This window comes from Ixodes scapularis, unplaced genomic scaffold (genome assembly GCF_016920785.2).
Source record: "Ixodes scapularis isolate PalLabHiFi unplaced genomic scaffold, ASM1692078v2 PGA_scaffold6__148_contigs__length_123643588, whole genome shotgun sequence".
NCBI lineage: Eukaryota > Metazoa > Arthropoda > Arachnida > Ixodida > Ixodidae > Ixodes > Ixodes scapularis.
This window is the reverse complement of record NW_024609881.1, coordinates 103,404,504-103,416,441: the sequence shown is the minus strand read 5'-3', so window position 1 is coordinate 103,416,441 and position 11,938 is coordinate 103,404,504. Positions and strand designations below refer to the sequence as shown.

The following is an 11,938-nucleotide window of genomic DNA, read 5'->3' as shown; positions in this document are numbered from 1 at the left end:
ACAACTTAAAATTTATGATTTTGCAAAATATTTAAATATAAATATAATAATAAAAAGTGTATAAGTGGGAATATGTGTATTGATATTAAAAAAAATTAGTTACTGCGGGGTGGTTTATCCGATTCTGCAGGGTAGTCATCTATATGGGAGTTTAGGAGGCAGACGAATTTCGATTGCTGTTGAATCGCCTAATTTTTAGATGTAAGCGATATGGGAACCGACGCCAACGGTGATCAGGTGATCTTGGCTACGGGAGGCTACGATCATAGCATACGGCTCTGGCAAGCACACAGCGGTCTGTGCCAAAGAACGCTCCAGCACGCGGACTCCGTATCCTTTGCGACCTGCTTACGGCGAATGTTCGCTATTTCTAAACGACCCGTACGATTACGATCGGTAAGATGTCGCGAAATGGGATTCTGCGCATGTGCGGTGACGGACTGATCGTTTGAAAACAGTTCTATTGACACAGAACTCTCTATGCACGTCCGTTGATCAGTATATCACCTTATATGTAAATCCTTAATTCAGTTTATAGCAAGTGAATGTGCTTGATGTCTCTCCGGACAGACAGCACATTGCAGCAGGCGGTGAGTTTCTTTCTCCTTTTCTTTTTCGTTTATATTGGTGTTTAATAAACTTCAAGTGAACGAGCACCTGGAAGAAGAAACAAGTTCTTTATGTTCAAACAATGCTGCCCTTAGTTGCAGCGATTGAAATGAATTGAAGGCAGTACATGAAAACATCATAAAACCCAAGACGGAGGACAACAAAAAAGAAGAGGACACAAACGACACACTACTCTTGAAGCATGTTTTTAAACACTTCCAAGCGATGAGTACAGCATGCACAAAAGTCAAACACGGAAGAAAGGCGATGGCACACAGTGCTGCACACACAAAACCTGACGTGGGATATCGGGTCTGAGTTGTGGGAAATCAAACCGTTGATCTGCTCACTGGCATTTCGTAAGATGTTTGATTATAATTGTTTTAGATGTTTCATGGAAGGAACTATTGATCTCGAGCTCTAAGCAATGTCGCTACGGGAAAAGAAGGGAGCTCAGAAGTGTTCTTTAGAACGATTGAGTGATTTAGAACTCAAGTGCACACAAAACGTAATCTACGGACGTTGCTGTCACCTTGGACTTGTTGAGTCTGCGAATGCTCATTTGAGTTCCCCTCTCTTCTTTGCCCCCTTGCTGACTCAAGGCTACCAGCACATCAGAACGTACGACATCAATTCAGCCAACTCAAACCCGGTGGTGAGCTACGAAGGGCACACCAAGAACGTGACAGCACTCGGTTTCCACGAAGATGGTCTCTGGATGTACTCTGGCGGCGAAGACTTTTCCGCTCGAATTTGGGACTCCAGGCAAGAAAAACCTCCTCTCCCATTTGGCTGCTTTTTTTTTATTATTTTATTTTATATATTTTGAACTGGCCGCTTCATCTGAAACGCTGAATTTTTGGCCTGATCTGTGCTTAAAGGGACACCGACAGGGTATTTATGCTCGCCGAAGTTTTTAATTGTACGTGACATGAGAGCCCAACTACCCAGAACAGAATTTGCGGCTCGAAATTCGGTTTCTTTCCGCCCGAACACCGCCGATCGAGAACTGGCCGGTTTGAGTCGCGCTCACTCTCTTTTCCGTGGTCACGGGCTGCTTTCTAAGGTTTTGACGCGACCACCAAAGTCGGGGGTCATTGAAGGCACACAGTCAATACTAAAAATAGAAAAAAATATGAAACCCATATTTTGTGGCTTCCAAAAAGCTGCAAATGCATTGATTGAAAAAAAAAAAATAAAATAAAAGGTTGCACAGACAACCTGGAGCATTCTGTGCGTTCACTGCATAATTCTCAACATGGTGTCGTTTCGCGTTTCGTGGGACTCGCGGGTGGCAGCGGACGACGGGCGTGGGACCTCTACTTCAGAACTGTTGTTCACAATACAGGCGAATTCTGTCTTGCTTCAAAAGAGAAATTTTGGACCGATCAAAAGAATTGATATTCATCCCGTGCGACACGCCCGACCAACATGCCGATTGCACGAAGACGTCGCCGAGCCGTCGCCCCTTTTCGTGGCTGAAGACATCGCTTGCTCAAACGTCAGGCACGAAGTGCATACATAGAGTTGAATATGCACGCGTACGGTTTCTTTACTTGGTGCAAATGTGGCCAATGCTTGGTGCTGCCCGACTTCAAGCCGGGAGTGCATGTACTGGAGGGAAATTGGCAGCAAAATTTCCGACATACAGTCAACGAGATGCATTACTACAAACGAAAGGGTTCCTACAGTAGCTCAGTGGAAAGACGTCCGCTTCACACGCAGCGGGCACGAGTTCAATCCCTACTGTGGGCATACCATTTTTTTTTCAAGCATTTTGCAATGTTTACATTTCTTTTTTTTTTTTACAATTATCACTGAAAAAAAAACAATTGACTATACGTCGCTGAACTAAATGGTATGGAATTCCATTTTTGACACCTCTGCCGCACAATGCCACTTTCAGATGTGAGGCAGCTCTTCACGCAACATCTTGGGAGTATTCTTTTCGGAGCCGATCACGGGAATTCCCCACGGGCACTCAGTACTAATGGCCAACACTCAAATGTACAAAACAACTTATCTTGAAGTACAGAACAACTAGCGGAACAAACATAACTGCAAAGGAATTGCACAGCGAACGGATCCCAAATGCATTTCGTCTGCTGCATCCGGAAGAAAAAAAAACAAAAAACAATTGCACGGTCGGGTGTAGCTACGTGACTTCTGCCGCTCACTCTCTCCTCTCCACATCTCCGTGCGGTGCGTGGGTTTCGGTTTCAGTTTCGAGCAGTTGCGTTTTTTGGCTTTATTAAAAATATGTGTGACTCTGTAGCAAAGTATTAATTGGGTAGTATTCCGACACCATAATAAATCGCCTGGCAAAAAATTAAAAAAAATTTTTGGGGGGTGTTAGTGTCCCTTTCAAGGGGTGCTGAAACAAAATTCTAGGACGTATTTTATTATCTGGATCTCAACTATATTCTGGCAACACTGCAGAGACAGCCAATATTTTGTTTGGAAAGACGCCACATCATCATTTTGAACGAATAAACCGGTTACCAGATTGCCCTTGGTGGACGTTCCCAAAGCTACCTGGGATGTCGCTACCTCCCCCTTCCCAAAATATCGGCGGCGCTCCACGAAAGTACGGCAGCAAGTCGCATGCGCGTGTTCCTGTTGGACTTGGCTGAGCCGAATTTTTCTTTTCTCCCGTGCCCGTTCAACTCCTGCGGGGAGACGGGCCGAGACGGAGGGGTCGGTGAAGGTTGAAGAGCGGTTGAGTCTCTTTTTCCCCTCCTGCTGGCATTGCCCAACCGGACCTGGGGCATCTCGAATGGCTAGGTTGTAACGCATCAACGCCACCTAGTGGCAAAGCTCGTAGCCACGTCAGCCTTCTCGTAGCCTTGCCCGTGCTGGGAGACACGAGGCCACAGTCCCCCGTGACGCGTCACGCTCTCCGACGGCGGCTCTACGAGTGCTCCCTAGGATGGGCCGTTTGGAACGAAAGATATAGCCATCCATTCAGAATACAAGCGTGCGATTGTCAATGACAGATAGGGTTGATCATGTTTAACTGATCTCTGGATATGGGAGGTGTATTCCATTTTTCATTTTAGTGTCCCCTTAAAGAGACACTGCACTCTCAAACTTTTCTAATGCAGAATGTGTTTATTGGGTCGTTTTCTACGAGAAGATTGTCGCGAATAAATGTCACGAACAAGCGCCTCACTGGGAGCATCACGCAGTCCAGTTTTCCCGCTAAGTTTAGCGGGGAAATCAACATCATAACTTGTTGTCACGTGACCCCTACACCATTCCAGCTTTCCCTTTAAATTTAGTGCGGAAAGCACAGTAGGAGAATGAGTGGATAGATCAAGACAGAAAAGAGGAATAAGAAACTTCATAAAGTTAAAAAAATAAGTTGCACGGTTTCTGCAGAACTCTGGTCGTTTTCAACACAATCAAGCTTGTGTAATTTTTTTTCTTCTTTTAGTGCCTGGATATTAGTCAGAAAAAAAACTTTTTTCTAAAAAGAAATTTTTTAGCACACTATTAATGTTGTGAGACTTATTTTGAGTTAGGAACGGTTCAGAAACACGCTCCTATTTCGGGATGTCGACTCTGAAATTGAAGCATTTTTCCAAATCGCTCAAATAAAACTCGGAATGTAAATTAACACTGCACAAATTTGTTTTTTTCTGGGGGAGGAATCAAATATAGACTGACCTCAGTTTATAGTTGGCGAGCTCTTTTATAAGCTGGGGCCAACAATGTTGCGAGCGTATATTTGGTACGGGGGTGAGAGCTTATTGTTTTACGGAGAACCAAGGCATACTCAGATGTTCTTTCCTTTTGGTTCAGGTCACGAACGCCAGCGTGCCAGCGTGTGTTTGAGACCAATGCACCAGTGAACTGCGCCTGTCTGCATTCGAACCAGTGTGAGCTTTTCGTTGGAGACCAGAGCGGGGTGGTCTACGCCTGGGACCTCAGAACAAACCAGAACGAACAGGTGGTAGGTGCTCGGTGGTCCTACAAACCTCTATGCCATCGTCGTCGAACTTTATTTCTGCCATCTCTCATTGTGGCCGAAACACGAATATTGTCAAAGAATGTGGTAATGAGATTTTTAAGAAAAAACTAGATAAAAAAAACTATTTACCTAGATCCGCATATTTCGGTCTTCTTTTAGTAGCAGCTGGGGCTCAAAAATCCGATGCGCCTTTTTATGAAAAGCTGTTGGCGGAGCATGCTTCCAAACGGCGAGAACGGCGTGCACAAAAGATGTCCACAAAAGAAGGGTGCACAGACAAAGCTGACACAGTGCTTTGTGTGCGCTACTTTTTCTCGTGGTCACCTTTCATAGGGGATATTCTCACGGTGAAATAAGGCGCCTTTGATTTTTTGAAGTCCCCAAATACTGCTGCCCCAGGTAGCAACCCACCCTGCTTGCTTGGAAATCCATCCACATTGTTTGTGAGGTGTTAGATAAATGTAACAAGGATACCGGCTTACTGGCCCTCTAGCATCCCACCTATAGTCCAGGGCCTAGCATAAGGATAGATCACTAACTTCTTGGTTTCAGTATAAGACCATCTGCTTCCACTTCAATGAATCCTGAAAAGCAATCATTCGAAATTATGATAATAATAATGTTGTGTGTATGTTTGTGCAGTCAGAAGTTAGTCAGCCTCAATGGGCGTTTGGTGTCTCAGCTGTAGACGAGCAATTTAGCCAGTGCGGTACAGTCGCCAGCCCGGGGTCTCTGACTTGTACCATGCAGTGGTGATGCACGTCCAGATTGAGACGTACAGTGGTGGGGATCGAACCCAGGGTCCCTGAGTTCTGCAGCGCGAGCCTTCGCTCCACGTGCTCCGATCCCCCTCATTCACAAGCCCCGAAATAAGGTCTTTGCAAGCTGCTATACTCTCGTGCAAATGTTTGCCTTTCGCTCTTTTTAGGCTCTGGACGTGGATGTGTCGGTGCAACATTTGGATGTCGACTCTAGCGGCCAGCACTTGGCGGCCATCGACAATAAGGTAAGGGTTTCTCTATTTCAACCTTTGCCTCTTTGGCGCTAATCGCAGGATTCGAAGGACGGGAAGTTCAAGTCGGGTTAGAGCCATTACAGGGGTAATGTTCATCGGTGCATGGAGCTGACGTCTTCAAATAAGTTCGCACTCAAAACTCACTTGCAAAAAAAAAGGCCATTGTGTCGTATGTTCTCCTCGGGGTGTATATTTATAGGCACCGTGGTGCGGTAAAGTTTAAAGATACACTGACGGGGTATTCACGCTCGTCAAGGTTTTTGTTTGTACGTGACATACGAGAGCCCAACTACCCAGAACACAAGTTGCGGCCCGAAATTCGTTTTCTTTCCTCTCAAAAACCGCCGATCGAAAACTGGCCGATCGAAAACTGGCTCACCCTCTTCTCCATGGTCACGTGCAGTTCTCTATGGTTTAGAGTCTTGAGACACACAGACCATATATAGTCAAAGTCGTGAGTCATTGAAGGCATGCACTCAATATTAAAGATATAAAAAAATATGATATTCATTTTTCTGTGGCTTCCTGTAAAGCTGATTGAAAAAACTTGCGCAGAGAACCAGAAGCACTCTGTGCATTCTCTGCATAATTCTCAACGTGGCGTCGTATCGCGGAAGTCAAGGGCTGGACGGCTGAACGAAGCAGAGTAAGCGATGGCGGCGGACGACGGGTGTCGGATGTCTGCTTCAGAAATGTTGTTCGCGGTATCGGCGATGTCTTCGTGCGAACCAGCCCGACCACCGAGCTGATTCGCACGAAGACATCGCCGAGTCATCATCCCTTCTCCTGGCTGAAGACATCACTCGTTTTGCAAACACAAATTGGTGAGAGCTTGAAAAATGCACAAACATGAAGCACGAAGTGCTTGACTTTGTCATTTTTCGTGCAATGTGCATTGTAAATTTTTCATCTGCCTCACACAACGGAAAAACAAAGACAAAATCAAAACAAAAACAAAAGACACGGTCAGATGTAACCAGACGTCATCCGGCAGCTCTCTCCTCCTCTACATTTCATCTTCCTCCCAAGTCCGGTTTCGGTTTTCGAGCAGTTGCGTTTTCTTTACTTTATTAAAAATATATGTGATGCTGTTGCAAAATATTCATTGGGTAGTCTTCTAACACCAAATTAAATTGCCTGGAAAAAGTTTTTAAAAAATTTTGGGGGGGATGTCAGTGTCCTTTTAAATGCTGCACACTGTGCATCTAGGGAAGAGAACAAAAATATTCACATGGTTCCTTCTTCTTTTGATATGTTTGAGCTTGTACTTCAACTGAGTGGGTCAAATGGTGATGTGCCATCGTTTCTTTCTTGTGTCTTATGCACACTTTACCTGTCCTAAAGTTCCAGCTACAGATTGCATTCCATTTAGCGCTCTCTGGGCGGCGGCATTTCGTCCAACCACAGTACCCTCTCCCCACATCCGGGAAGTTCAGCAAGTTCGGCGGGGTAAAACGCTAGAGAGGGCACGCGCCTGATTCCGCTAGCAGACGACAAAGCGGGAGATTGCCGCTCTCCCTCTTTAGGCTGTACCGGCGAACTGTACCAAACATCAAACTCTCACTCGTGGCTGCCGTTGTGAAGTGGTTTGCGTTCTACAAATATTTATAGCCACTCCGAAATCAGCCTATAGCACTCTGTTGTTTTATTTCTGGATCATCTAGCGTATCTTTGTTCCTTTCCTTCAATAGCAGTGGAGCCGGCCGACAGTACTACCCTCAACCGCTGCGTCTATTGCGTCACTCATTGTCGCTAAAGGCCTACGGCAGTACGAACTTTGTATAGTAAAAAAGCTACAGCAACTGGATTTACTTTTCACCGGAGGACCAGCCACTCGGACCCAATCTTTCCATTTCTTTTTTTATTTGCACCCAGGTAAGAGCGCAAGTGGACTCTGTTAGTCTTTTTATCGAGACCAGCATTACACGATAACTTGCCTATTAAAATCCGCGCATCTGCACTGGAAATTTCCAAAATGACGCGATTTTAAACTGAATTTGAACGCCCGCCGGATGTTGGTACAGCCCACTCGGCGGAGCAGACAACGCACGGGGTGAGAGGGGGAGGGCATTTTTTCTCTCTCCGCTCTTCCTAGTGGAACGGTCTATAGTTTGTTTGATTCCTGTCATGTAGTCAGATTAATTTTTGAGTGGAGTTCTAATGCTATTCAGCCAGTAATATATAGAAGTAAGCTTTTCAAACCTTGGAGCATCAACCTCGACTACTGTCAACCTGACTTTCGTGTTGACTTGGCTCGTGGCCGTTTCCCAGGGCGTCTGCTACCTGTTCACGCTGTGTGCGGGGACGGACAACCAAATGGCGAGCCCCGAACGTCTCGTCAAGTTTGCCGCTCACAAGCGCTACGGACTCAAGTGCCGTTTCAGCCCTGACGGAAGGTATGCCGTACCCCCAATTACCGACCCTTGCGCCGTTTTCTTGCAAATGGTATGTTGCACACTCTGTTATGGGCTCTAGTGCCGTTTTTTGACGGGATGTACGTCGTGGGCTAGGTTACTGACTTCTGTGCCATAGTTTGTACGTTATACGCTGAATTCTGAACTCTAGTGGCATTTTATGAAAAGAGGTAAGCCGCACACACAATTATGGCGGATTTGGCAGACATTAGCTGAGAAAATAATGGCCATGGTAAGTTCGCTAATTAACTAAAATATGTTAATTAACTTTGTTGATTATTCACGGGTCATGGTGCAATTGCGGAATTGATGGAAATTGCTATTAGAGGCCAGATCAAATAAAATAACTTGCAAACGTTCATTAGCACTTGAGATATTCATTAATCAATTTTCACGTTTTTTAGCTGGATTAAAAATTGCTCTCAAAACGCGTGCAATAGGCATGCCGCAAGTCCTGCCCACACTGACGCTTGGAAGAGTGACATGGTTACTCTTCTGAACATCATTGTGGGCTGGGCTTGCAGTGGGATTTTCACGCACAATTTTTAGATGTGGCTTAAAAACGTGAAATTTAAAATATTATTATCTAAAAAACTATGTAACCAAATTATGCCACTTAGTTTAATTGCTCTGGTCTCTAATAGTAATTACCGTTATTTTTGCAATGGCAACATGAGCCATAAAACCTCCGATCAAAAAATTCATTAACGGCAGAGGCTACATCCACGCGCGGGGACGTAGCCACGTCGGGAGGAGAGAACGCTCCATCCGCGCAAAAGGTCACGTGACTTATAATATAAGGACGTCATTTGTTTTTATGTACATGTTGCGCTTTCTTACGAGTAAATATAGGATATAAAAATAAAGTGGTTATATTTATTGTTGTTTTAAAGTTAATATTAGCTCCTAATGTTGTACAGGCTCTTTTAGTTGTGAAATAATGAGACTACCGATGGGTAGTAAAACATTGTTTGTTATTGATGACTTCAAAGACGCACTTGACACCTCAATAATAATATTTATTTTCGTCACCCGAAGCACTAAGTATATCCCACATTTCGGCATTTGCGCCACCCACAACTGTTTTTGCCACTGGATTGTGCCTTTGCACAGTCGTTCGGGCAGTTTCGCTTGAGAAATGAAGGGTCGATACTCTAAACATAGCTTATTTAATAGCTCTAGTTAGACTCCACGGGGCACATTTCCATAAAGCTCTAGCCCCGCGTAGACACCTCGGAACCCAAGGGCGGGTCTATGGGTCAGGCTTGGGGAATGAGGGGGGGGGGGGGAGGGGGCTGCAAGGAGATGACATTATGGGCAAAAAGTTGCTCAGATTTGTCTTGTTGACCTAATATTTGTTATGTCAAAAAAAGAAAAAAAAAATCATTTCTTCGTAAAAAAAAAACTGGTGTATATAAATTTTTTATTAGGAAAAAGTTGACCTCAGGGGCCTTGGGTGGGGTGGAGGGGGGGTGCACTATTCCTTCTGCCTTTTTTCCCCTATATTTGCCTATTCTCAGACCTTGCTGTTTCGCAGCCTGCTGGTGACGTCGTCGGCCGACGCAACCGCCCGCGTCTGGCGCCTCTCCGACCTCCTGGCGTCGGGAGACGACAACGGACCGGAGCGCCTGGTCAGGCGGAGTTCGTCCCAGTCCTCGGCGACGCGGGCCTGGAAGGTCGCCGACATCCTGCCCACTGCCGAGCTCAGCAACGCCAACCAGCGCTGGGTCTGGGACGTGGCATTCAGCGGAGACGCGCAGTTCCTCATCACGGGTGAGTGGGCATTGACCGCCAACGAAAAATTGTGTTGCGCATTTTGTTTTAAACGGCGGGGAAGTTAGTCAGCCCCGATGGGTGTCCGGCGTCTTCGCCGTGGACGAGAAAATTAGTTGGCCCCACTGCCAGCCCAGAGTCATCGATGTGCGTCGCGCATTAGTGGAACGCGATGGCACCCCGGTGTGACACCCGTCCGAATCGAAACGGGCAGGTGCGGGAATTCAGCGCAGGATACCTGAGGTTCCACAACGTGAGTTTTTGCTTCACATGCTTTGAGCCACGGTGCTTTAACGCTGACAATGCTGCGAAGGTTGCAGGTTGCGGCGAGGTTGTGTGTGGATACAAGGCCGGGATGATGGTTTTTGACAAATGCATGGAAAGAGGGACACCCCCGGAAGTCGGAAGGAGTGCATCCAAAAACGATGTGCCATGTTCACTGGACTGTAGTCCACACTCGGCGCATAGTATTCTGCAAAAGCAAATTTCGACCGACGAAAAAAAAAAAAGCCTTTTCTTTGGTATGTACTTTGCACGTAAGAATTTCTCCTATGCAGCGCACTTTCAAAAATGCCTGCGTTATAGATGGACAAAAGGCGCTTTTATATAGAAACCTTCATGTACATAATTCTTTCGCCAAAGCCCATCCCATCTTGTAGTAAGGAATGGTTTGCAAGAAAATTAATTCTTGCGTGGTCTGCACCGCATAAAATTTCAAATTTTAAACGCGTCTATAGTTGGCAAATCAAAGCCCAGGAAATGTGGAAAAATATTTTTAAAATAAAATGCCAAAATCAAGAGTTCTACTCACATGGTGTCTGTTTGTTTAGAGGCCAATCTTTTATTCGCTTCTCGACATGGTTGCCTGAGGACTGTGAACACTTGTCAGATTAATAAAGGTTGTAATGTGGAGACCGGTTATAACAAAGTCAACAGAAATCGGAAATCACTTCGCTATATCTGCCGTTTCGTTAAAACTGACTTCGGAGTGCAAGAGGGAATGGGAAATCGTGATCGCTTTGCTGTAGCTGCTATTTCGTTATAACCGACTTCGTTATAACCGGTCTCGGCAGTAGTACCTTTAAACCTATATACATGGCACGAGTATGTATCTGTATTTTTCTGTTTTATTCAAAAGTCTAACTTACTTTTTGGCACTCCCTTGTACAAAGCATTCTAATAGACTGTGTCAAAAGTCGCAAGTATTTGGGGGTGCGGCACAAATGAAGAAATGAAATATGTTGAAGACCATGACGGAAATAGAATAGAGACAGGAAAAAGAAACGGGTCTTATAAAACGTGAGGCATTATGAAACTATACGTAACAGGTATGAAGAATTGCAATCGCAAAGAGGTTTGAAGATTGGTAGAAAGATCGAGGGCACGAAATCACACATAAAATGTATGGGTGAGGCGGCTTAATGGAACTGAATGTACTTCAAATTCAAGTGAAAACGTTGCAACGTGCCGCCAAGCACAAAGGGGAAATCTACTTGCCATCCATCCATCTGTTCATTCAACATTGAGGGAGCAGTGCAGCAGCTTTTGAAACTGAATCTCACAGTCGAAGCATGTAGCTCATTCTTACCGAGTTAGAACACCGCATCTCAATTGAACAGTTAACAAGCTTTTGTTTCTGATTGTTTTTTGTTTACCGTCCCGTGTGATGCGATTTCTTGCAGCTTCGTCGGACAGCGTAGCTCGCCTCTGGAGCGTCGAACCAGCGGAAGTAAAGAGGGAGTTCAGTGGACACCAGAAGGCGTTGACGGCACTGGCGTTCCGGGACGGAGCCTGATTTATTTATTCCTAGAGGAAGTCTCGTTCCCGACTTGCTGTACGTCCATATCACATCTATAAAATGTGTCCCACAGTTGTTGCGCTTTTCCTTTGCTGTGTGAAGAAGTACCACTCTGTTAGAAACTTGGTGTCTGTCATGGTGTCTGTCATTGCACACTATGTGCCAGCACATAGTGTGCAACCACCGGGGAAAATGTGATGGCCTTTTTAAAGTATGTGGTCTATGTCTGTGTGTGAGTGTTGGTAAAATGGTGGTTTCTTTGTATGTAGAGTGAGTCTTCCAGCAGCATGTGGTTGTCCAATACTCAAGACAAGATTGCCAAGCTGTGTTGGACGCAGATGTTGCAGCACACCGCA

At 45.4% G+C, this 11,938-nt stretch overlaps 1 protein-coding gene across 1 annotated transcript; it reads left to right on the top strand.

The window, feature by feature from the left end:
* Window positions 1-130: 130 nt before the first annotated feature.
* On the top strand, window positions 131-11,657 carry LOC8027252 (target of rapamycin complex subunit lst8). Its single transcript, XM_029967573.3, has 8 exons — window positions 131-330; window positions 539-590; window positions 1,212-1,374; window positions 4,414-4,564; window positions 5,511-5,588; window positions 7,869-7,993; window positions 9,549-9,784; window positions 11,467-11,657. The coding sequence occupies exons 1-8, from the start codon at window positions 211-213 to the stop codon at window positions 11,577-11,579; spliced, it is 1,038 nt and encodes a 345-aa protein (XP_029823433.3). The 5' UTR covers window positions 131-210; the 3' UTR covers window positions 11,580-11,657.
* Window positions 11,658-11,938: the final 281 nt, after the last annotated feature.